General features: G+C 44.4%; 1 protein-coding gene and 1 long non-coding RNA gene across 4 annotated transcripts in view; one reads left to right on the forward strand and one right to left on the reverse strand.

The window, feature by feature from the left end:
* LOC142046342 (uncharacterized) overlaps nt 1–26924 on the reverse strand; it is a 934987-nt gene that overhangs the window by 271047 nt on the left and 637016 nt on the right. The window lies entirely within an intron of this gene.
* Nucleotides 1–26924, forward strand: part of COL15A1 (collagen type XV alpha 1 chain) — a 282178-nt gene that overhangs the window by 166554 nt on the left and 88700 nt on the right. For all 3 annotated transcript variants that reach the window (XM_032765559.2, XM_032765558.2, XM_032765560.2), the window contains exons 14-17: nt 13985–14047; nt 16235–16270; nt 16778–16912; nt 20089–20157. In XM_032765559.2, coding sequence (XP_032621450.1) covers nt 13985–14047; nt 16235–16270; nt 16778–16912; nt 20089–20157 — 303 coding nt within the window. The remainder of the gene's footprint in view (nt 1–13984; nt 14048–16234; nt 16271–16777; nt 16913–20088; nt 20158–26924) is intronic.

Genomic DNA, 26924 nt, shown 5'->3' on the forward strand with positions numbered 1-26924 from the left:
TATCTGAAACGAAATTATAAATTAATCTGTTGTAATTATTCAAAGTGTGGGCCCATTAATGGTGTTTTGAATCTTGATGACTCCCATTAACCAGGACGAGTTGTCCGCGATGGGTGGTTTACCTTACCTATACGGTGCATGGCAAGTGACAAGGAAGTCTTGCAGTGACATGTGATCATGTCAACGAACTGGAATCCATCTTAACCTGGTGTCAAGTATGCAAGGGATAGCTGTGTTAGTCTGGACTGTAAAAAGCAACAAAGAGAGTCCTGTGGCACCTTTTATAGAGTAACAGAATGTACTGGAGCATAAGCTTCGGGATGAATACCCACTTCGTCAAATGCATGTAATGGAAATTCCAGAGGCAGGTATAAGTATACGCAGGGAGACATCAGTCTGGAATAACGAGGTTAGTTCAACTCAGGGAGCGGAGGCCCTCTTCAGTAGTAGTCGAGGTGTGAACCATCCAAAGGGAGGAAAAACGCTTTTGTATTGGCTAAAGTTTAAGTTACCAGGCTCGTTAATCTGAGCGAAGGTTCAAAATTTGCAAAGAACTGGATATTCACACACGAGTTTCTCTTGAAAGTCTGGTCCGAAGTTGATATCTGCTGTAGGATGCTACCTAAAACCAGCGCGGATAGAGGTGGCAGGAAGTGAAACGGCCTAAGCGTTAGAGAGAGTTAGAGACTTTCTAATATCTACTTGTGATCATTGATCGTAGCTACACGCACACTAGTCACATCTTTGCCTAGTGTGCGATATGCTGCACGTACGCAGTTAGTTCTAAGATAGAGTAGCAATTTACAGGTTTCCCCTGTAAAACTGAACCAGGGCGACAAAACGGATTTATTTGGTTAGACCTCACTGGTGTTAAAGACAACACACGTCACGTGAGAGCTTCAGTAACTGCAGTGTTGGGGCCAAGTAAATTCAGACCTGGGTCTTTGTGAGAAGACAGGAGTGTCTGGCCAGCAAGACAGGGTTGGGACCCGAGTGGCAGGGAAAGCAGGGCAGAGGTATCTTGGCACATCAGTTGTGCAGCTCAGGGGATGTTCTGGAACCAACCCTCACAGGTATACCTCTTTTTGAACACTGAATATTTGGGTTCAAGTGCATGTGGTGCTTCATTTATCACTGACATTGTAAATGTTTTGGTTTGCACGCAATGTGTTGCGATGCACCCGGATAAAATCTAAGGATAAAACAGACAAGGTTGAGAGGGAAATGCCATGTAATTACCTTTCCATACCTTTCTCAATGTGGCTGGGGGACATGCACAAATCAAAACCCATCACTTTAAATTCCACAAGCCACTGTCCGCTGTGAAAGCACTGCACCCCACCCATCTCTGATCTCTACAATAACATCTCACTTAACGTTATATGTTATCAGTCTGGAGATAACGAGGTTAGTTCAATCAGGGAGGGTGAGGCCCTCTTCTAGTAGTAGTCGAGGTGTGAACATCAAGGGAGGAGAAACTGCTTTTGTAGTTGGCTAGCTAGTCACAGTCTTCGTTTAATCCTGAGCTGATGGTGTCAAATTTGCAAATGAACTGAAGCTCAGCAGTTTCTCTTTGAAGTCTGGTCCTGAAGTTTTTCTGCTGTAGGATGGCTACCTTAAAATCTGCTATTGTGTGGCCAGGAAGGTTGAAGTGTTCTCCTACAGGTTTTTGTATATTACCATTCCTAATATCTGACTTGTGTCCATTTATCCTTTTACATACTGACTGCCCAGTTTGGCCAGTGTGCATATCTCTCTATCAGTGTTCTAGAAGATGAGCAATTTGAGTTTACCCTGTATAAACTTTACAGGGTAAAACGGATTTATTTGGGTTTAGACCTCATCTGGGTGTTAAAGACAAGCACACGTCTGTGAGCTGCTTTCAGGTAAACCTGCAGTTTTGGGCCAAGTAATTCAGACCCTGGGTCTTTGTTGGAGCAGACAGGAGTGTCTGGCTCAGCAAGACAGGGTGCTGGGATCCCGAGCTGGCAGGGAAAGCAGGGGCAGAGGTAGTCTTGGCACATCAGTTGACAGCTCCCAGGGGGATTTCTGTGATCCAACCCCTCACAGGTACGTTACCTCTTTTTGAAATCACTGATTTATTTGGGTTCAGTTTCATGTTGGCTGCCTTCAGTTTATCACTGACTATTTGTAAATGTTTTGGTTTTGGCACCAATGTTTTAGCATGCACCAGGATATCATCTAGGTATAACAGACAGGTTGAGAGGGAAATGCCATGTAATACCCTTTCCATTAACCTTTCTAATGTGGCTGGGGACATTGCACAAATCAAAACCCATCACTTTAAATTGCACAAGCCATGTCCTGCTGTGAAAGCACTGCCCCCCACCCCCATCTCTTGGATCCTTTTCTACAATAACATCTCACTTAACGTTATAGTTCTGTTCCTGAAAAATGTGACTTTATGCAAAATGATGTTAAGTGAATCCAATTTCCCCATAGGAATTAATGTAAATGGGGGGGTTAGGTTCCAGAATTTTTTTTTGCTAGACTTATACTTATATACAGTATAAGTTTTAAACAAACAATTTAATACTGTACACACCAATGAATGATTGTGAAGCTTGCTTGAGGTGGTGGAGTAAGAGAGTGGACTATTTCCCAGGGAATACCTTACTGCTAAATGATGAACTAGCACTCGGCTGAGCCCTCAAGGGTTAATACACTGTTATTAATGTAGCTCACACTCTACAAGGAGACATGGACTGAGGCAGGAGGGAGGAAACACAATAGATGCAGGGCAGTTGCTCCAAACACTTCCCTGGAAAAACTGACCATGATGATGAGCTCATGCTATCCAGCTGGAGTGCACCAGTCCCTCCTCCTGACAGCACAAGCATGGCTGCACAGGTGCTGACTTTCCAGTGCTGAGGGGTGTATGCATGAGTGTGAGAGAGGTGCATTATCCCTTTAAGTATGCTGACCTCACTTCAAGTATGTTGCCCTTTTAAGCAGATCAACCAGTTCAGACAGGAAGCAATAGCTTCCTGCAAGCTGCTCCCACCCCCCCTTCCCAAGCCCGTGACTGTCCCCTCCTCCATTTTGTGGAGAGGGGGTACGGAGCAGGGTTGGGACAGGAACAGGAGGACATCCTGACACCAGCACCTCTCTTCTCCCCTCCTCCCCCAGCAATCAGGAGGCTCCCGGGAGCACCTCCCAGGCAGAGGGCAGGTCAGGAGCAGCATGGCAGTGGGGGGAGGGCCACCTGAACTGCTGCTGGGCAGTTGCTAAACCACATATCTTACAGGGAATTTAGGTGAGCTGATGTAGGCAGGGGGGCTGCCCCCCCCCCCCCGGTTGCTCTTCCAGAGAATCCTGCAAGCAGTGGGCAAAGCAGGTGGCTGCCAAACAATGTTATAAGGGAACATTGCACAACTTTAAACAAGCATGTTCCCTAATTGATCAGCAACATAACAATGAACGTTAATCAGGACAACGTTAAGAGAGGAGTTACTGTACTTGCCAATACCCACTTCTAAGGTCTAGTGTGAAAAAACAAACTAAATCTGCTACAGCACCCAGGATGTCATATATTTGTGGTAATGGATAAGAATCTTTTAAAGTGACTTCATTTAATTTTCTATAGTTTACTCAAAATCTGATGTCACCATCTTTTTTCTTAACCAGAATTACGGGTGAGGCCCAAGGGCTAGTTGAAGGCTCAGTTATGCCTTCCTGATGGTCTGTGGTGTCTCTTCACTTTTTGCTACTGGTAGCTGGTAAGATGGCTGTTCAATGGGTCGTTTTCCCCAATTGTGGGACCAAGTAGTACAATCTGTATGTTTGTTGGATCAGGAGGTGACCCTTATGGTCCTTCTAACCCTATGGTTCTGTGATTCTCCAGATGCAGTTTTCCCAGTTTTGGGCCATGTGCTCTTGCCCTGTCACTGTCTCCATTAGACACCAATTAGGTGGTTCAGTTTTGGATCCCCTATTCTCTTAGCCTTTTTGAGCATGTCTGATCTAATAACCATTGTGTTTTAGCCTGTGTCAACTATCCTTGTACTGAGCCCAATCCTATTAGAAAGTCAATAGGCAAACTCCCATTATCGTTTAACTGCTCAGATCTAAAGAAAAACTGTGGGGCTGATCCTTGTACCTTCACCAAGCTTTGTTCCTTCAATTTGGTGATCACATATTTCCCAAATTGGGAAAGAGGCTTTCGCTAGACACCCTGCCTGAAATTTATAACAATCCTTTTAGTGGTCAATTTCATTTAACTGAACTCTTTCCTTTAATTTTGGCATTATTGGCAATTTCCCTTGTTTTACAACTCAGATTTAACAGTTTTTCTAATAATTCAATATGATCACAAGCCAGCTCCCCTTTTTAAACACAGACCCGTAATTACGGGCTCATGGCAATGCACTTTCGTCTTCCTCACTAGCAGCTGCTTCCTCTTCTGGTGCACTGCTGAAAGGAAAGATTCACATTCCATGGCAAATTCCATAGCCTCTCAGGTGTCTCTAGCCTCCTTTCACTGGTCTTGATCTGCAAGTTCAAGTCAAGCTGATCATCTGTAAATTGGTCCATAGCCAATGTATCTAGGAAGGCCTCAGTGGTGTCTGTGTATGCTGGGACCATAAGCCTCTGCAAGTCCTCAGTTCAGTTCAGATGGGGTTTCTTCTTTCCCTCTCCATGCCCTGGCCTGCTGAGATTGGCCAGCTCCAAATCACATGACAAGGGCTTGTACCAGGTCTGGATAGCTCTGTCTCTTTTCTGGGGGTAAGTTCAACAGCACCATCAGAGCTAGGCCAGCCAAGCTGCCGTATAGAAATCCCTTTCTGTCCCTCTTCCTAGCCAGTTGTTTGAACAATAATGTTCAATTGATCCAAATATCCCAGAATATCTTTTCCCTCAAAGATAGTGGGCTTTTGCATAATTTGAGCTGGGACAACCCGACCTCTTCCTTCTAGGCCTCTGTGGGTTACAAAGATGGTAGAAAACTGCTGGAAATGTCTGGTCTTACCCAAGTGCTCTGGCTGCCCTTTCACTGTGATCTGTGACCTTTCCTTCTGGAGCCAAATTTTGAGCTCCTTGTGTCCTTGCTGCAGCTCATCTCTGTTATTGAGTTCCAAGCTGGCTACAGCCTGCCTGGTCGCCATTATTTCATGGAAAAACTTCTGGTCTATGGCAGTCAGGTTGCTGGCCTCTTCTATCTTGCCATTTCAGCTTAGGAGCTATGCACCTGGGCTTCCCAACCTGTCTGGACATTTTGTAGTTGCTGCTCCGACAGAGATTTGACCTCTGTCTATAAAGCAATCCTCATCCCTTTCTGGGAATCCTGCAGATGTTGCTTTTGTTCTTTTTCTGAAACATTTTGTGTCTTTTTTCAAAAAAAAGTTGTGAAGCCTCCAGCTCCTATTTTAGGTTTTAAATCCCACAGGCTGGTTTTGGATTCTGCAAATGCCTCCATTATTTGTTCCATCTTAGTTGAGCAGGAACATTGGGACACAATCTCTCTTCTTAGAAACTGGTTCCCGCTCCTGACACCAGTGTTACCCCTTTCTGACTCGAGCAGTTAGTCAGAGTTTGGGGCGCTGGGGATGTTCCAGTTGGAAGCAGAAACTGATGGAGTCTGATATTTTCTTTGATGCAATCTTGTTTATTACCAAGAGATGTGCAAAGTCCTGTGTCTCTCAGTGCAGAAAGAACCAAGAAGAAAAGGAGCAGTTTCTTAGCTTACAGCCCCCAAGCCTTTTTAGCCAATACCAGACTCCAAAGCACGCTCTCTAGCTTGGTCCAGGGGCACACAATGCTTACGGACTCTTCCTTGGCTTTCTTGCCTCCCTCCCTTTCTCTGTTCATGTCTGTTGTCAGTTTTTGTATGATCTGTCTACCCACATGCACCCCTCTGTCTTAGATGTGCTTAAAGTTACATTAGGTGTGAACTCGCCTTTCAATTATCAGTCTCATTGGGGCTTTAACTCAACTAATAACTAGATTTCACCCAACTCATAAGATGTGGAATAGAACTATCTTTCAAATGAATATTACAGTATTAAGATCCTTACATCACCATCTGCCTTAGGGCACTTTTGTAACAGAACTTTCCAAAAGCATTCATTTTGCTCCAAAGATACACAGTGTATGTACTGATTTGTCTAATGCAAATCTGTGATAACTAGAGCACAGTAGGTTTACTTAAACATGAATTATTCTGTTGTTGAACAGCACATGGCTTGTCTACATGGGGACATTCAGGAGAGTTAATCTGAATTAACTCAAGGATTGAATTAAAAGAGGATTAGTTAAATTGCATTAAATTCCTGTGTGGATACTCTAATTCGGAATTAAAATTACCTTAATTTGGTTTATCTTAATTCACTGTAACCAAATTAAGGCCTCTTTTAGGCAGTTTAACTAACTGACTTTTAATTAACCCTTATTTGGATTAATTTTCCTCAGTGTCCTTGTATAAACAAGCCCAGAGAGTCTAAAAGTTTGCTAAAATGTATATTTTAAAGGTAGTGTTTACTTAGTTTCATGTAACTTTTATTTCTGCACTTAAATGTCCTTTGATTTTACAATTTATAGGTGTATGATGAGGAAATTAATGGTCCTGGCATTGCAATAAGATGTTTCACTAAGGTCAAATAAGGTGGTCCTACAAATATGGGCTCAAAAGGCAGTATTTTCCCTCCATGTTGTTTTATCAACATGTTTCAGAAACAGCTTTGTTTGCATACACATGGAACCTTGAGAATAATGTTGGTGTCCCTAGCCTCTGTTTGCCAGAAGCTGGGAATGGGCAGCAGGGGATGGATCACTTGATGATTACCTGTTCCATTCATTCCCTTTAGGGCACCTGGTATTGGCCACTGTCGGAAGACAGGATACTGGGCTTGATGGACCTTTGGTCTGACCCAGTGTGGCTGTTTTTATGTTATTATAGTTGATTAATTACACAATTAATAATTGCAATCAAGATGTAATTGACTTCCATTTGGAAGCAAATTCTAAGTATTTGGTAAACAAAATATTGTGTAAATCTGGCCTTTTCCTCTGTTATCCTACAGATTGGTGTGTAGCATTTGTCAATGGGTTTTAAAATGCTTTACGTAGTTGTCCATAGCAACAATATTATGTTATGTGTTTACCAACATTTTGCTTTGAGTAATATTTGCAGAACTAGATTCTGACCCTGCAAGAGGATCCACACGGGCAGATTCTTAAATCTGCCTGGAGTCCCAATGATTTTAGCCCCATGGAGGCTTTAGAAAGCACAGCATTGAGGCTAGGGTGACTTTAAGCCTCTTGGTGGCTTCCCAGTCCCCACCTGCTCCAGGGGCTGGAGAGGCCCTGGTTTAATTTAAAACAGCCCTGAGGGCCTTTAAATTACAGCAGCCTTCCAGTGCTGCATGCTGTGGCCATACCCCAATGTGCCCCTCCCTCCTTTAGCCCTGCCCCATCACACTCCCTCTCGCCCCCAGTTTGTCTTTGGGGTGTAACCTGGACTGTGGGACTGCTGAGCCCTCTGTCCCACCAACCTGGGCTGTCTCTCACACTGACACTGTTGGCATGCTACAATCCTCTGGCAGATACTGCACTTACACAGCCATCCACAGGGCACAACATACTTCGCCACATTACACATGAATGATCCCCCCAGCCACCCCAGAACTGTATCATATTGCACTGGCCAGTGTAAATTCATTATCTAATCTGCCTCTCCCTTGATGTGGAGAGCACACACTCTAGCCTTTGTAACCTGAGCTGAGATTTCTCAAGCAGTTCAGCCAAAGCACACTGTTTTAGATAAAAATAAAACAGATTTATTAACTCCAGAAAGATAGATTTTAAGTGATTATAAACATCAAGCATAGAGATCAAAGTTGGTTACTTAAGAATTAAAATAAAATCACAGTCTAAGTTCTGTAAACTCAACAGGATTTGAATCAAGCAGTGCCTCACCCTGACGGATGGTACAAGCAGGTTACAGATCCTCAATACACAGGCTTGGACTCTTTTCGAGCCTGGGACCTCCCTCCCCCTGTTCAAAGTCTTTGTCCTCCAGACATTTCTCCAGGTATTGAATGGCGGGAGGGGGGAAGATGCCAAGTAATTATGTCACTTCCTCTCTTCTATATTTTCTTCAGGCTTGCTGGAAAGGTCTTTGCTGTGATGTGAGAATCAGGCAGTCCCCATTGGTCAAGCAGTCTCCATAGTCTACGTGGTCTCTCTGAAAAGTCTCTGGGATAGTGGGTGGGTGTTGAGGAGCCATTAACGCTCTCTGGCTACTGTGTTGTTGTACTTGAAATGCTGGTTGTGGGTGTTCCCAATCGCACAACATATTTCAGTAACACATACAGCAATGCTTCATAACCTTACATATAATGATTGTACATAACAATCCAACACGATATGAATGTTCAGCAGATCAAAACTTTTAAAATGATGCCTCACAAAGCATACTTTGTACAAAACATATCATAATCCTATCACAGTGGGGAATATGGGGGTTTCAGGGTGCTGCTTTCTCACACTGGGTCCTTGTATGCTAGCCTTACAGTTGGTTTCTGCTGTGTCTGCACTGAGTGAAAGTCTTCTCCACCTGTTCTACACCCTCTGCAGCCCTTTTACAGCACTCCGGCTCTTTGAACTGGAATAAAGGGGTTGGAGTTGGGGGCCGGGGGATGAGGATCTCACCCAGAGTTTGTCTTGCTCTTGGCCCAGATTAGGCAACCCTGGAATGCAGCATCACTGCCATCCCTACTATTCAAAAATTGAGTCAGCCCCCCCACTTCCCCAAAATCATGCAGTTGGCTGAAAAGTCATGAGATTTAAAATATAAATACATCTACTCTGGTGTTTGAACCTTTAATATTTTATTTCAGTCACATTCTCAAGCTTTTCTCTGCAACCACACTGGCCGAAAAGCTTTTTTAAAGAAAGCTAAGATTCTTACCTGAGCACATGACTCCAGGAGCTTGAGCTTAAAGAAACGCACTAAATATCATGAGACATGCAATAAAAATGGTAAGAGTTAACAACATTGCTACAAGACCTTAAATATCCTTTTCTTCAAATACTTACTAGTGGGCGTAGCCCTATTACCATGAATATTTCCCATTTGATAATTCATAAGTGCTACACCAGGTAGTAAGACTTTACAGTAGCAGGCCCTAATGCCCTGACTCTGCAAGAACTTAAGCACGCGCTTAACGATATGCACTGAGCACTTTAAGCCTGTGCATAAGACTCAGGACTGGGGCCTAAGAACATAACTCCACAAAGACGTTTCTTTTTATTACTTAAATCTAGTACGTAGTTACGTTTTCCTCATTCTCATACTATACCATCCTTTAAACTGATTTAAGTTTTATTTGAATTGCTTTTACGAAGAAGACAAAGTGGAGTTATTTATAATTATGTGGTTGTGTCACTGCCACTTCACTGACTTGAATTCAAAATATTGATTCTTACCAGAGCTTGAAATTAAAGCACTTGTTATAAGAGTTTTGTACTAGATATCATCATGAATGTACATTTGCATTGTTTTTCAGAACAAAATTTGCTAAAAGAGAAGGCAGAGATTCCTGTCCATTTTTTTTTTTTAATATTGTCAAGTGGTTTTCCCAAGATGAGATGGTCTGCTTGAAAATTTATTGTGAAATGATAATGATTCTGTTTGAGTCTAACATCTTTAACATTGCTAAAATTTAAAAAATACTCTGTTTGTGATCTAAACAGTAGGAATCTTTTTTTATATACAAAAAAAATTCCTTTTTATTATTTGGGTGTCTTTTTAAAGATAATCTTCCATAATAAGCTCTACTAGGAGGAAAGGGCGAGAAGAGGAGAGGAACAGCCACAAAAAGATAAATAATAATTTTTGACCAGTAAGAAATTCAGCCATGGTATCACATATCATAGCAGCTACAGTCCATGAAACGTTATCAAGAAAATTGTATAATCTGGAAAATAAGAAATTTTGGAAGAAAGGAAAATCATTAAAGTACTTCAAGTGTTTTGGCCTCACTTAAGAATGATTCAGCAAGTTCAGGAGGTACAAAACCTTTGACCTTCGTTGAAATCCCCAAAACATTTTTCTCACTAGGTGGTACATAGTTGTTGACGCATTCTTTCACTGTAGCAAGATTCTAAGCCTACTAGATGTGGTGGGGTTTTCTTTATAAACTCACAGGGCAGATTCAGGCATAGTCTATATCAATTCATGATCATGGGAGCCCAATCCTGCCTGAAGCTGAGTGCCTCCTGAGAGTCTAAGACTATGTCTACACTACATCATTTACAGCGGCACAGCTGTACCACTGTAGCACTTCCTTGTGAAGATGCTCTAAGCTGACAGAAGAGAGCTCTCCCATCGGCTTAATAACTCTTTTCTCTGCAAGAGGCAGTAGCTATTTCAGCAGGAGAGCTGTCTACACTGGAACTTATGTTGGTATAACTTATGTTGCTCACAGGGGTGGCTTATTCACACCCCTGCAACATAAATTATAACGAAGTATTTTGTAGTGTAGACATAGCCTCAGATACTGATTCAGCAGTGAAGCCAGATTCAGCAAATCACTTAAGTGCATGCTTGTGTGAATAGGGATAGATTTAAGTACATACTTTGGGCCTCATCCAAAGCCATTGAAATCAATGGAAGTTTTTTCAGATAAGACATTGTTGAGACTAGAAGTCTTCACCCACTCTGCAATGTCTTGCATGCTAGACCTTCTTCTTAAATTCCATTTCAAGTGGCCTCTCTCTGAGTCAACTCACTACTATGGCAGCTGTTGCAGTATCATCAGAGGATTCTACATAACAAGGTTCCCCTCCCCCAACTATTTCCTGTGAGCCAGGATTCCACCATAGCTTTGACATAATTTGTGAGAAGTTGCTACTTGAGTCCACCAGAAATTTGTGCTCTTTAGCTTCCAGTTTCCTTCCCTATTCTTTTCACTACCCCTGCATCAGAACCACATTGCTTCTGCTTTAGTCAGAACTCTCTGAAGCCATAGCCGGGAATCAGGATATGGCACTACTATAAAAAACAAAACATTATAATCCTTGTTGCAGGGATGCTCACAAGTCATGTAGCTGTGATATTCTGAACAAAACGTTGTCTAACACTGCATCCAAAATAGGTCAGGCTTCTTGATGTGTATTGCTGCAAGTTGGAGGAATTTCATTGACAAATCTTGCAGGACAATCTGGGATCCTGGCGGCGCTTACTGTGGCTCCTGGGAAGCAGCCACCATGTCCCTGCAGCCTTGAGACTCAGAGGAGGCCAGGGAGGCTCCATGCACTGTCTTTGCACCCACAGACGCCACCCCTGCAGCTCCCATTGCTCATGGTTTCTGGCCAATTGGAGCTGTGGAGCCATCCTCGGAGCTGCGCATGGAGCCTCCCTGGCCACCCATGTGTCTAGAGGCTGCAGGGACCTGGCGACCGCTTCTGGGTGCCCTGGGGAGCTAGGGCAGGCAGGGAGCCTGCCTTAGCCCTGGGCCCCAGATGCACTGCTGACCTGACTTTTAACAGGCCGACTGGAGCCCGCAGGCTCCCTTTTTGACTGGCGTTCTGGTTGAAAACTGGATGCCTGGCAACGCTACATGTGTAACATAAGCATGTGAGTAGTCTTGATTCCAGTGGGACTACGCATCTGTTTAAAGTTAAGACCATGCTTAAGGACCTGGCTGAATCAAAGACTTAGTTATTTAAGAGGTCTCTTACTGGAAATGTCTTGAAAAGCCTTGGATTAAAAACTGCCTTTTGTAACTGGAAATATCGCTTTTCCTAACTGCTTTAAGTAGCATCTGTTATTGATCTGATTATATAGTTTTGTTTGTTAAATATACATGAAGTTGAAATAGCTCATTGCATCTTTTGTCAGCATTTATATGGTTACATTTCTTTAAAAAATCATTTTTATGTGCAATTTTGTAAAGACAAGAGATGCAAAAGAATTTAAATGTATAGTAATAGCATACTTGAGGCTACTCAAAAGCTATAAAGCACATGTGCAGCCATATGATAAGACTTCAGATCATTGTACACCACATGAGTAAGAATCATAATCATGAATAATTAATTACAATTTTAATGCTAATCCAACCCTCCCAGCCAAAATAGTCACTGTACAATATAAAATAAACCTAAAACATAATGAAAATCATTCCAATTTTGTTAATGTTAAAAATTTATACCGTATCAACTATATGGGTCCAGAAGGCAGAACTGGAAAGTGAAGAGAGAAGGGTGGAAAATGTGAGGCCAGTAGAGGCCATCCTATAAAGCACCAGACAAATGTAATAACATTTGAGGTGCAGTGCCTCATTCATTTGTTGCTGACAATGCACTCCATGGTGCAGTGTTACATTTGGAAACCACCTGCCACATTTTGTGCTCTATCACAATCTCAAATCCATGTACAGGCTGCCAATTCAAATGCTGCATCCCTGGGTGGCTTCTCAGCAGTGACTGTAGCAGGCTCATCAATCTCTACATGTGGCCCAGCCCCCACTGGAAGGGGACAGAGCCATCCTGATTGTGAGCACTGGAGAGACAGTCTCCCTGCCCTGAGTTCTGTTGCCCAGTGCCACAGTGGCCTGAAGCAGCTATAAAGAGGAATTATAGGGAAATTCCTGCTCACTTCCTGCAGCCCTGACCTTGAACACGCTCACTACAGACAGAATCTCTGGGGAGTTAGGTACCAAACTTTTAAGTCTCTCTGAGCAGGTGCATAGTGAAAAATTTCAAAGGCTGATAACTTAGCCAAATTTGGAAACTCTTTAATGGGGCTGGCAAAAGGCACAACCCTGACACCAGTTGGGGATCGTGATCTGAGCAGAGAGCTAGGGCCCCACAGATTGAGAATTCCAGTCTGCCACTGTGTATCTTTTAATTCTTTCCCTCTACCTCTGGGTGTCCCTCCCCCGAATGATTTCCTTTGTCATTCTCTATCTGGCTCTGTTTCTTTTTGAAACCCCTTTCCCTCTCTCTATTTTTTTTATTCTTTCTTCCCCCTCGCCCTCCCCTTTCCCCTTCCGTATTCTGTTGTCTCTTCTGTGCTTGCCCATGTTGGACCCTTCTTTCTCCTTTACACTGTGTGGCTGAGTTTCCCCTTTTTTTCCTGCTCTCTTTCGTTCTCTCTTGTTTCTCCTTTCCTCTCCCCACAGTTCTTCCTGTGTCTCAGTCCCATTCACAAGGGCCCGCAAATTCCCTTCCCCCATTCTTCTTTCTTCTTTTCTCCAGGAGCCCCTTCCAGTTTCACTTAACATGTATTGGGCCTGTCTGTGGGAGCAGACCCCCCAACTCTGGGGGTTGGGAACAGGGAAAAGGGCCTAAGGGAAGCTCTAAATTATGTTTGCTAGAATGATCACTCTTTCAGCTGGAGATGGCTAGAGTGTTACATGCTCCAGTCTCAGCCTCTTCCACTGTGGCCACAGCCAGGGTCCTCAGGAATGCTGCTTAGGAGATTTTTTCTGTCCAATTTCCTGTATTAAAAAAAAAAATTGTAAATAGGCTTTTTACCAGTTCGGTGCCATCCAATGGTTCCCTGACGTCAGGGGAATCCCTGAGTGCCCTGTTAGGGTGGCTCTCCACCCCATTGGCACTGTCACTGTGGTGGAAAGGGGTAACAGCTGGGATTCAGGATCTGGGCCATGAAGTAGAGATGCCAACATTTCCAAGTAAACATAAAGCCGGATCCTGCACTCCTCAAACACTTAAACCTCTTGCTGATTGCAAGAAAAGCAGAATCAGGACCATAATAGCAAGTAATCTCAGTCCTTACATGAGTGTTGTTTCTCATTAAGTATTATTGTCACTCTTCAGTTGCATAAAGACCAACACGTCAGAAATGAAAACTCAGAAATACAAATCACTAGAGCAGAAGGTTACTAAGGCATATTAGAGTTTATTTTTTTAAGTTGTATTAGTTCAAATAAAGTCATTTGGGCAGGGTATTTTCTTTGTGATGAGGGCAGGTGCTTATATCTACTATCATTCGCAGGGGCCCCAAGGACATCCTGGACTTGATGGAATGGTTGGCCCTCCTGGAAAGAAAGGAGAAAAAGTAAGTTAAAAATCTAAGGTCTGAGTTCTGCATAAAATCTTTGTCACTTCTGAGCCACAGGAAGCCCTGAATAATTTACTGAATCCAGTTCCTTATGCTTGTTAAAACATCTCAAATGACTGTTTGAACAACCTTATAATGTCCTGTTGCGTCCAGTCCTATTTTTTTCAATAGATAATGTACAACAGTTACATGTAATTCATCCATAGAAAGGCAGAGTAATAATTAGGTTTATGTAAGTAAAGTACATGGGACAGGTGAAATCCATCCCTCCAGCCAAAAGTGGCCTATAGCTGCAGCACAACTCCCTACTGCGGATCTTCCGCTACATTTTTGTGGGGCGCTAGGGTCACTGGAACTACTAAATTGTGGATTCTATAGTCCATTCTCATCTTCTTCTTCTGCCCGGGCCTGTGTGTAAGCCACCTATATGGTGCTAATGTTGCCTACATTGCAATTTTGTCATGAGTGCTGCAATATTTGGTGTTTTCTTAAAGCTTGTGCTTCTGGAGTCAAGTGATTGCATGAGAATCTCTGTTTTCATTAAAATCAAGTAAGTTTCTGGCCCTTGTTGTTGCAGAGAAAATCTGGAAAATGGGACCTAAGTGCACCCTAAAGGCTCAAAAACCAGAAGGCAAAGAAAAAGAACCTCAATATTTTCTTTAAAAAATCTCAGGATATTTAAGCCAGTCTCATGATTTTGTTGAGGCTGATTCACGAGTTTTTAATACTTAGGGTTGGCAGTACTGTGGTACAAATGGGGTGCTCGGGCCCCCTCTGTGTGGTCATTCCAGTGATCCCCACACCGAGCCAACATGGACCAGAGAGAGTTAAAATAAATTCCAGAGCTCAGGGCTTGATCTTGTGTCCTTTGTAGTCAATGGCAAAGTTCCCGTTGACTTCAGTAGGACAAGATCAGTTCCTCTGGGAGGGTCCTGAGAGGAATGAAGATGCCTGGTTACAGTAAACTAAATTAACCTGCATCTCAGATTTTAGGGTGAAAGTCTGGAGGGGAGAGGGGTTAATTGGAAGAATGCCATTTTCATTCAGATCACATTCCTCAGAAAGAGGGATAAGGCCAGTTGTCTTATCTCTCGGAGCCTATTTTCCACACTGTAAGTATTTGGTAAGAATTAAATTATAAATGAAACACTCTGCACACTGCAGTTGCTCAAAGAACAGTCAGTGCACAGCAGCACCATCAAGTCTGCCAAATCCATTCCCACCTGTCGAGAGTAGTTTTACATGCTTCCTGTTGTTCCTTTTTCTAACAAATCAGTCTTTGTTTGTCTGCTATTGTTTTATCATTGCTGTTTACTCTCTCTGTTGAGTGCTCATATGGTCAAAATTTCCATTGTCTGTCTGTGTAGGAGCTATAGTATTTGGCCAGCTATTGTATGTATTGCTATTAATTCAGTTAGTGTGAATGGAAAAAAATATCTGTTTTCATACTCTGGGTTTCTGGCTATTCTGTAAACTGAATAGAAAGAGAACGGCAAGGAAAAGAGATGGAAAGTGTGAGAGAGGCTTCAATAAAAGCTGAGTGAGGTAGAAGAACAGATTGATGTCAATCCATTGTAGAGTATATAGGCAGGCTGACATTTGCAGTGTCTGACCTGTGCCATTCAGAGAACACCGAATACAGGAACTCTGCTTGTTTATTAAGGTTCCCATACCCCTTTCAAACAGAGATTTGTCACAGATTGAGTCTGTATAAGAAAATCAGGTTGCTAGATTACCACAGTGGAACCATAAAAACATCTGTAGCAATGTTAGCATTCTTTGACTGGGCCATACTTACAATTTGCTTGGGATCAAATCCTGCTCCCATTGCTTTCAATGAGAATTTTCCCATTGACTTCAATGAGGTGAAGATTTCATCCTTGATATTTGATTCTGTGTGATTCAAACCTCTAAAACCTGCTGCAATAATCAAAATACTAGATTGCTTCCTGTCTGCAAACCAGACTGGAAGCGCTAGTCATTTGCAGATGTAACTAGTCAACTGAAGGTTGGATTTTTTAACCAGTAGCTTTAATGCTTATTATAAACCAGCATTATGACCTCAATAAACTCAACAACAAAGGTATTCCCTGAAACCTGAATTAAGCAGAGCATATATCTGTGTTCTCTGTGCCTAAAACATTTAATCCTGCTCAATTAACTGACACTGGTTTTATTTTACAGGGTGATCAAGGTCTTCCTGGTGCAGTTGGCCCAAAGGTAAAAGGATCAAGCTTTTATTTTGAAGTATAGCATAAAAACATCCTTCAGGTATAGTGTGTCACACATAGTTTGGCATTGTATTCTGCCTATCAAAAGTTTCCTGAAAACAGCTGAAAGAAAGCCAAGATAAAGCAGATTAACAAAATGAATATTTGTAATTTTTCAATATTTTTTTTGCCTGGGGCTTGAGATTCAGGGGACCTGCGTTCTGTTCACGATTCTGGCTACTGCCCTGCTTTGTTGAGGCAAATGACTTCACCTGTCATTGTCTCCATTTCCCGTTTATAAAATGAGGTGAAACCCTACTTCACAAGGATGTTGCAATTATTAATTTAATAATTTTTGAAAAGTGATTTTTGATCCTTGGGTGCAAGAAGTCCAGAATATTATTGTTCTGCAGCCTAATTGAATCAGTGAACATAATTTTCAGTCATACAAATCCTGTAATCACATCTATGTGTTATAACTGTTCAGTAAAATCATTTTGTTGCCCTTTTGCTTTAGGGAGATGCTGGAGATATTGGATCACCAGGCCCAGAAGGCCAGTCAGGTGCTGATGGGCAACCTGGAGAGCCTGGGCCTCAAGGACCACCAGGACCACCAGGGCCACCTGGCCCAGGCTATGGGTTTGGATTTGAGGTGCTGTTCTATTAAAAGGGTTAATTGTAGATGCAAAGTTATTGGCTTCAATGGAAGGACAGCATACTCATTAACACTTTTCCTGTCTAACTATCTTTTAGACAAGTTTGATCACACTGAATACTGTCCATAAAGTTTCTCTTCAGGTTTACTTTATTTTCTTCCAATCTACAGATAAGTTGTTCACTGTTTTTTATCTCAGTGGAACTTAGCCCTCTATTTGGCCGTAATTATTGTTCATTGCTGATTGCTTTCTTCAAGTTACTTTTATACAAATATTCCATGATCTTAATGCCAACAACAGAATTCTTGTTGTGCTATAAGCTAAAGCTCTTATCACACAATTTTCACAACCGCTTTAGTAGTTTATTTTAGTTTGTAAATAATTTATAGGGTAGACTTAAAGATAAGATGACAGCTGCTGTTGTGCATTAAACCTGAGATTCAGATTCTGCTTTAACATGCCAGTTTTCACATGCTATCATTTTAGAGGCTATAAGTTTGGTTTAGGAAGGTCAGTTATGTAAGCCTGAAAGACACAAAATGCAGAAATTTGGTAGTGACGTCATGCAGTGTAATCCTCAATAGGAACATTTTCTCACAAAGCCAAACAAATGAAGATTGCAAATTGAGACATTACATTTTATTTATGCATATAGTACCTCTTCTGTTTTAAAATTTGAACTCACCTAGGGCTCAGTTCAGTCCTTTATCTGAAAACAGTTATAGTGCAGAAAAATAGCTGAATCTCAGCATTGTGAGTGAAACATACTGCGGTAAATTATATCTTCCCTTTCTGACAGACTTGGGGTAGAGGATCTGACTGTTACCACCTACCAGGTTTTAAACATCCATATTTTTGTTGAGGTTAAAAGGTTGGCATTTAACCTCCATCTATGCCCAAGTATGGGTCATCCTCTCTCTCTATGTTTGTGTTTTTCATTTACTGGTTGGCTGTTCAGTTCGAGAAAGGCTCTCTAGCTAATTTTTTTCTGTATGAGACATAACATACATCAGATTAGTAACCAAGAATAATTTTATGTGAGGAATAAACAATGTTTGGCTGATAATTGCAAACATCTTATCCAAGATAAAGTTGGGACCTTTAGAACGTCTCAGTTTTATCTGAGATATATAAATATGATTTCCTCAGTGGTTGGATTGTTCCTTTATACTTCCTTATACTTACTCTAGGAAATACATTGAATATGTTAAATATGGAGGTTATGTAACTGCCAGTGCTTATTTAAGGACAAATTCTGATACCCTTATTCACATCTTACTCCCCAAGTAATTCTGCTGAAGTCATTATAACTATCCATAGACTAAGGTGCTACTAAACTAAAATAAAGATACCAGAATCTGGCCAGTAGATATCTCCAGCAATTCATTTATTCTGAAGGAGCACCACTGTATTTGTTATTTGCACTTGGTTCAGGAGGGGATGAGGACAGTTAGGAGCCAGTTATGGCCAGCCATGGTCCAAACCCCAAAATAAGTCAGAGCCCCTAGGGAGGGCTCTGCCTTATGCCAGGTAACTAGGAACTCCAGCTAGGAACTAGGGCCATCAACCGCTTGAGAGCTAGTGAAGCGTGGGGGTGCTCTGTCCCACCACCATCATAGCCCCTGGGTAGTTGACATAGAAGCCAACTTTGCCCCTCTATCCCAACTGAGAGGTCTCTTGTGCAGAGGGAATTTGCAGCTGGCCAATTAGGGCCAAATTTTGCCATTTTGATCCCCCTAAGTCTGAGTGGTGTGAAGTTGCCAGAATTGCAGGAGATAATCAGGATTGGGGCCCCATTGCATTGGCACCATACAGAGGCATAGGAAGGGCTGGTTCCCACAAGATAAATTGGCCAGCCAGCTCTGAGCTGGAATAGCAGAACTATATTTGTTTAATCATAAGCCAGGAAGATCAGGATGATTGTCCTTTCCCCATTTCTAGAGAGAAATTTCATCTAGGAATAGACTTGCTGATCCTACGTGATCATTTTGATTCCTGCTGCTGCCACCTGAAGACAGTGTTGTGCCTGTTCTCAAGTTGGTATGCCAGTTTTGTTAGGGCAATGCTAGCATTTGGTTGGCAATCTGTTTATTGCCCTAAGCATATCTCTTCTGCAATGCACTGCTTTCAGCACTTGATAGCAGCTGTTATTAATTATGTGCCAAAGCTGAGCTGCACTGGGGAAAGAAAGAGACCAGGTTTGCTAGCCCTTGTGCTTGCCAAAAGAACAGTCTGTATTGCAGAAGGTACCTGGTAAACCTATTAAAAACATGAGTGTCAAAAATGACAGTGTGTTATATAAAACAGACATTAGGGACTCTCTTTGATGGAAAAATATTGCCACAAACCAATTAAAGCGCAACGGAGTCAAGATGAAGGAACATGCAACACAAGTGCATTCACCTTGGGAAGTGAGCAAACAGCTAAACAGTTCAAAGCTCATAATCTCAACAGATATTTCATTTGGTATTTGATGCACTTTGACTTACAGTTTGTAGAAAGAAGGAAAAAAAGGGCTCTGCAGCATTCAGCCATACTTTTCTGCCCTGATGGTGTGGTGTGTAAGTGAGGTAGAAACAGATTGAGAAAGAGTGTTGCACTCTCCACTGCTGTAAAAGAATTGGCATGTATATAAAGAAAATGCACATTTCTTGGTAATAGAGATTTGCCCTCTGCTTCAGAGAGCCTTTCTCCGTGCATGGACATTGCTGTTCTCTCAGCTCGTGCTCATTTCAGTGATCCATGTGAATCGCCTTTTGCATCCACAGTAATTGCAGGCAGGAGACCAATGTTCAATTGTGAGGGGAAGAAATAACTTTAGTTCTTGAATCACAATTAGGCTGCTTGGCAAAGTGCCTCCAGAGCCTCCTTTGCCTGTTCTCCTGTTTTTCCAATGTGAAATAATGTGGAAGGTTGATAAAGTGACAAACCTATCACTCTGCGAGGTTCTCGATTGGCACAAAGGATCGGTGTGCTGTTCCCACATTTGAATATAGCTCACCTCTAATACTTAGCAGTGAACTGATAGAAAAATGGTTTTGGAGAAGAATTTAAAGTATGTTTGGTTTTTCTTCAATGTCTTTGCTTTTTAAGATTCAAGTGGAAGTCCTGATATAAAATGGCTGAGAGTGTAAAATGTAATGTTCTATGATTCTTTTCTCTTTCATTATAGGACATGGAAGGCTCAGGGAGCATCAGTTTGTTGAGTGAACCCAGAATTCCAGGATCAAGAGGGCCAAATGTAAGATTTTTGGCTTGGGTTTTTATTCGGTTTTCAAAAAAAAATTGTTTGAAATATATTCCTCCCATTTTATATTCAGTTTGTCTGGAAGATTGGAATACTTTGAGTATGTTAACTGGTCCAGCTATATTATATTATATTCTGATTTCATGCAGAGCTAGGCTATTCTTTCTGTCTTAAGAAAAATGGGTAGTAGGAGGACCCAGATCTGTCTCACACAAGTGAAATCTGGAGTGATTCTACTGGTTTTGATTGAGTTGCTCTTGATTTATATTGTACTAAATTGTCATCAGGATGTTGCCCAGGAAATCTGTATAGTTTTCATGTAATTTTTTGGGGTATATGATTAGTTTAAATATTTGCTGATCTGTTACAGTTTTAAAAGTTTATAGGATAAAGTGCAGTTTTTTTTCTCTATCTCCTTATTTGCTCCTTCCCATTAGTCTTAATTCATGACTTTTCTCGCCTGAACATGAAAAAAACAAAACAATAAAAAGCCACTTCTCCTTCCTCCCTTTTTTCCCCTCCAGCCCGACTGATCAAGCTGTCTAGTTATGCAACCTTGATTATTAAAATAAACTTTTTAGGAGAAAGAATTATTGTGTAAAGGTCAGTGAAAGGGTCTGCTCATTGCATAGCAGCTGTCTAAATAAAACAATAATAGCAAAAACCTCAAACAAACAGTGTTAGGCTATATAGATAATGAAAGAGGAAATAATACTGAAGCTATTATAATGAGATTACTCAAATCTATCTGTGCCCACACTTAGAAGAATCTTATGAGTTCTGGTCATCCTGTCTCAAAAAAGAGGTATTCAAAAGAAAGGGACAATGGATGGACAATAAAAAAGATTAGTGCCCAGGAGAAGGTTCTTCATGAGGAGAGATTGAAAAGATTGAGAGTGCCCATTGAGAGTGCTTAGTTTAGCGAGAAGATGAATAAGAGTGTACATGACTGTGAAGTATAGAAAATAATGAGGACAAGGTAAATATACTTAGTTTCATAATTCAAGGTTCTTCTGCGAGTACTTGCTCATATCCATTCCAATTAGATGTGCGCGCGCCGCGTGCACGTTCATCGGAAGATTTTTACCCTAGCAACACCCGGCGGGTCGACTGGGCGCCCCCTGGCGTGGCGCCGCTATGGCACCGAATATATACCCCTGCTGACCCGTCCGCTCCTCAGTTCCTTCTTACCGCCCATGTCGGTCGTTGGAACAGTGGAGCGCGGCTTAGCTGATCTTCACTTCCCTAGCTCTTCACCCGTTCTTGTACTTATTGTATATATAGTTTTTATAGTTATAGTTGTAGTTTATACCTTATTTGCCTTTGTTAACGTAGTTAGTGTATATACTTTAGAGGGTTGGGGATTAGCCCCTTCCCCTCTCCCGGTGCCCAGGCCCATGCCTGGTTCACTGGGCTTCAAACCGTGCTCAGCCTGCCGCCGGCCGGTGCCAATGGGAGACCCCCACGACTCCTGCCTAAAGTGCCTGGGGGAATCCCATCTCACTGATAAGTGCCGGATTTGCAAATCGTTTAAGCCACGGACAAAAAAGGAGCGAGACTGTCGTCTTAAGCAGCTCCTAATGGAGGCAGCCCTCACTCCTCCAGCTTCAGCACCAAGTGCTGCACAGTCCGCACCGGGGAGAAGTGCCTCGTCAGCACCGGAGAGCGCCGGCACCGCCAAGATGCCCCGGCACCAGCCATCACTGGCACAGAAGACAGCCCGGCACCGCTCCCTCTCCCCGCGTGCCGAGAAGGTTAAAGCTCTTGCGGCTCCAATACTTACACCGCAGTCTGAGCATCAACCAAAACTGAGTCGCCTGGCACCAACAACTGCCGCGGCACCGGCAATCTCGGCACCGTTGATTCCGGCCATGCAAGAGCCGTCAAATCCGGTGCGTGACAGCTCCCCGGCACAAACCTCGGTAGAGCTTCTCATTCCCACTACGCAGAGACCTTTTTGACGGTGAGGGAACTCATTGCTCTAACGGAGCCCACCCTGCCTCAACCCCCGGCTCCGCCGGTGCGGGTTATTGCATCAACAGGGAAGCCTGCCCTGGTCAGGCCACCTTCCATCGACGCTGCAGGCAGGCACTGCTCGAGATCGAGATCTCACCAGCGTTCCCAATCTCACCGCCGGTCCCGATCCAGGCGCCGCTCACAGTCCCAGTACTGACCCCCTTCTCGGTACCGGTCGTACTCACGGCACTGCTCAAGATCTCGCTCTCTGGACCAGTACTCCACACGGTGGTCCAGCTCCCAGCACCGTTCCCGCCGTAGCCACTCTCACTATCGGGTTTCTCGATCCCAGTCGACCTCCTGGCACCGCGCTGGTCGCAGGTCCTGGTCACCCTCTCGGCACCGGTACGACTCCCAGTACCGCTCTCCGGTGCAGCACGACGCACGGTACCCTGCGCACAGGGCTCCTCCTCACGGACTCTCTGCTCCGCCATGGCCATCACGGCACCCATCTGAGTCTTCACGCGCTGATAGCACTGTGTATGGGGATTCAGAATTGCAGAGCCGTGTCCTTCAGGAGGCCCAGGTCACGGAACAAGTGCCTCAGTGGTCCTTCTGGACGCCTTGGGCATATCACCAGGCCCAAGGCGAACCCACGGTTACATCTCGTTCTGCCCCGTCAGAACATCGTGCACCGGAGGCCACTGTTAGCCGCCCTCCTCCAGCAGGTACAGACGTTTCGGCTCTGGCGCAGGACCCTCAGGTGTTCCCGGACCCTGATGTTCCTCAGGAACAGGAATCACTACATGAGCCAGTCATGCCCGGTTTGTCGTCCTCCTCTTCACCAGACGAGGCGGTAGCCGGTACATCAGCATCGGGGCCGCCCCCGATTGACCTCCGAGCCCACCAGGACCTTCTCCGGTGAGTTGCTTTAAAAATCAACCTGCAGGTGGAGGAGGTCCCGGAGGTGGAAGACCCGGTCATAGACATACTATCAGCAGACGCCCCAACTCGCTTGGCTCTGCCATTCATCCGCTCTATCCAAGCCAAAGCAGACACTATTTGGCAGTCTCCGGCGTCTATCCCTCCTACGGCCAGAGGCATGGAAAGGAAATACATGGTACCCTCTAAAGGGTACGAATATCTATATACGCATCCTCCTCCATGCTCTCTGGTCATTCAATCTGTGAATGAGAGAGAGCGCCATGGCCAACAAGCCCCTGCCCCAAAATCACGGGAGGCTAGACGGATGGATCTATTGGGGCGTAAGGTCTACTCCGCCAGGGCCCTTCAACTGCGGGTGGCTAACCAACAGGCCCTGCTCAGGAGGTATAATTATAACACCTGGCAGTCAGTGGGTAAGTTTGCTGAACTGATCCCACAGGACTCCCGTCTGGAATTCAAAGCCCTTCTGGAGGAAGGGAAGAAAGTAGCATAGACTTCCCTGCAGGCCTCATGCGATGCTGCCTATTTGGCGGCCAGAACCATGGCCTCGGGGATTACGATGCGGAGAATATCATGGTTGCAAGTCTCGGGTCTACCCCCTGAACTGCAACACACTATTCAGGACCTTCCATTTGAGGGCCAGGGCCTTTTCTCAGAGAAAACGGACCCTAGACTTCAGAGTCTCAAAGACAATCGCGTCATCATGCGTTCCCTCGGGATGCATACTCCGCAAACCCAACGGAGGTCCTTCCGGACCCAACCTCAGCGCCCTTACCCCCCATCCAGGCCACGACAAGACTTTAGCAGGAGTCATGGTCGCGGGAACCACAGACAGCAATCGGGTTCCCAAGGGGGCCAGAATAACTGTCCGGCCAAACCATCAGCAGGACCAAAACCGAACTTTTGAAGGTGCACCCGAGAGCAGAGCACCAGTCCTCCCCCAGGATCCTCTTCAGTTCTCCAACCGCCTTTCCTCCTTCCTCCCTGCATGGGCCCAATTAACCTCAGACCGCTGGGTCCTACACACGGTGGAATTTGGATACCACCTCCAATTTATTTTGCCCCCTCCCTGTCCCTCTTCAGGGACCCCTCTCACGAGCAAATCCTCTGGCAGGAGGTTCGTACGCTCCTCTCAATCGGAGCTGTAGAGGAGGTGCCGGAGGAGTTCAGGGGCAGGGGATTTTACTCCCGATATTTCCTAATTCCCAAGACAAAAGGAGATCTCCGACCCATCCTGGACCTACGCGGTCTCAACGTCTTCCTGAAGAAGTTGAAGTTCCGCATGTTGTCTCTGGGGACCATCATCCCATCCCTGGATCCCAGAGACTGGTACGCTGCTCTCGACATGAAGGATGCATACTTTCACATCTCCATCTACCCTCCGCACAGATGGTACCTAAGGTTTATGGTGCACCATCAACACTTTCAATTTACGGTCCTTCCGTTTGGCCTCTCCTCCGCCCCGCGCGTGTTCACAAAGTGTATGGCAGTAGTGGCTGCCTTCCTCTGTCGTCGGCACATAAGCGTCTTTCCCTACCTAGACGACTGGCTTATTCGTGGGACCTCCGAGGCCCAAGTCTCCAGGCATGTTGCCATCATCACGGACCTATTCGAGCGATTGGGCCTGATGATCAATATAGACAATTCCACTCTAGTGCCCACTCAAAGAATAGAATTAATTGGAGCCGTTCTAGACTCCACACTCGCAACAGCCTGCCTTCCGCTACCCCAATTTCGGGCAATACTCGTGGCCATAGAAAACCTTCAAACTTTCCCGACGACCTCAGCCCGTACCTGCCTCAGCCTTCTCGGCCATATGGCTGCGTGCACTTTTGTAACCAAGCACGCCAAGCTCCGCCTGCATCCCCTTCAAGTCTGACTGGCCTCAATTTACCGCCCAGGCAGGGACTCCATAGATATGGTCGTCACCGTTCCTCAAAGTGTCTTAGGCTCCCTCAGCTGGGGGCTAACACCTTCCCTGGTGCATGCAGGCATGCCGTTCCATCCGAGACAACCCTCAGTATCGCTAATGACGGACGCGTCGTCTCTTGGCTGGGGAGCACACCTAGGCCATCGTTGCACGCAAGGCCTCTGATCAGCCCAAGAGCTGGCATTGCAGGTAAATGTCCGGGAGCTGAGAGCGATCCGCCTCACCTGCCAGACTTTCCAACATCATCTGCAGGGCCGTTGTGTTCTAGTGCTCACAGACAACACAACCGCAATGCACTACACAAACAAGCAGGGAGGGACTCGATCTTCCCCCCTTTGTCAGGAGGCGATCCATCTCAACCAGGACATATTCCTCCCGGTCTTCTTCCCCAAACCCCATACATCACTTAGGGAGCAGCAGTTGCATTCGCTGGACGTCCGTAGGGCGCTCGCTTTCTATATTGACCGTACGAGGACCTTCCGCAAAATGCCCAAACTCTTTGTTGCAGAGGCAGACCGGATGAAAGGCCAGCCCGTCTCTTCCCAGAGGATTTTGTCCTGGGTAACGGCGTGCATCCAGGCTTGCTATGATTTAGCTCACACCTCTCCGGGCCACGTTACTGCACATTCGACCAGGGCCAAGCCCTCGTCGGCCGCCTTCTTAGCTCGAGTACCTATTCAGAAGATATGTCGAGGGGCTACATGGTCTTCGGTGCACACCTTCACTTCCCATTATGCCCTGGTCCAACAATCCAGAGACGATGCAGCCTTTGGCTTGGCGGTCTTGCACTCTGCAGTTTCTCACTCTGACCCCACTGCCTAGGTAAGGCTTGGGATTCACCTAATTGGAATCAATATGAGCAAGCACTCGAAGAAGAAAAGACGGTTACTCACCGTTGTAACTGTTGTTCTTCGAGATGTGTTGCTCATATCCATTCTAAACCTACCCTCCTTCCCCACTGTCGGAGTAGCCGGCAAAAAAGAAACTGAGGAGCGGATGGGTCGGTAGGCGTATATATTCGGTGGCATAGCGGCGCCACGCCAGGGGGCGCCCAGTCTACCTGCCGGGTGTTGCTAGGGTAAAAATCTTCCAACGAACGTGCATGCGGCGCGCGCACACCTAACTGGAATGGATATGAGCAACACATCTCAAAGAACAACAGTTACAACGGTGAGTAACCGTCTTTTAAGGGGATACTCAGTGAAATTGAAAGGCAACACATTTAAAACAGAGAAGAAAATAATAATTTGACATGTTTAGCTGACCTGTGGAACTCACTATCACAAGAGTGAAGTCAAAGTCTTGTCAGGATTCAGAGTGATTGGACATTTATACAGATAATAAAAACATCTCTAGTTACATTAGCTAGGATACAATTCTTTTTTTAGAATGAATCTGACACTCTTATGTATCCTGGCATAAGCCAACCAGTGACTGATTTCCCCTATGGGTAGTTTATTTCACAACTGTCCACTGATATGTTTCTTGCACCTTCTGAAACATCTGGAATGGTCCACTGTCCATAACAAGATACTGAACTAGACAGAACACTGCTCTGGGCTGGAATGGCAATTTCTATGTTCTTCTTCTAACTCTCCATGTATCACCTATAATTTAGCTTTTAACCCGTCTATTCCATTTAAATTGGTTTTACAGAGGTCTCTAATGACCAGCTGCTGATTGTCTAAAAGCCTGTTTTTCTGCCTTATACTCCTTTATCCTTTTCACTCTGCAGCCTTTGACATTGTAGGCTCTTCAGTATCCATGGTCACTGTCACTCTCTGCCAACTGTGACCACTTCTTGTTCATAATCTCCAAGATACAAACTTGGGGAGTTTGTGAAAACTCTTCTGCTCCCTCCTCCATACCCCACAGGCTGGCAGGGCTGGCTCCAGGCACCAGCATTCCAAGCTGGTGCTTGGGGCGGCAT

This window comes from Chelonoidis abingdonii, chromosome 2 (assembly GCF_003597395.2).
Source record: "Chelonoidis abingdonii isolate Lonesome George chromosome 2, CheloAbing_2.0, whole genome shotgun sequence".
NCBI classification, from domain to species: domain Eukaryota; kingdom Metazoa; phylum Chordata; order Testudines; family Testudinidae; genus Chelonoidis; species Chelonoidis abingdonii.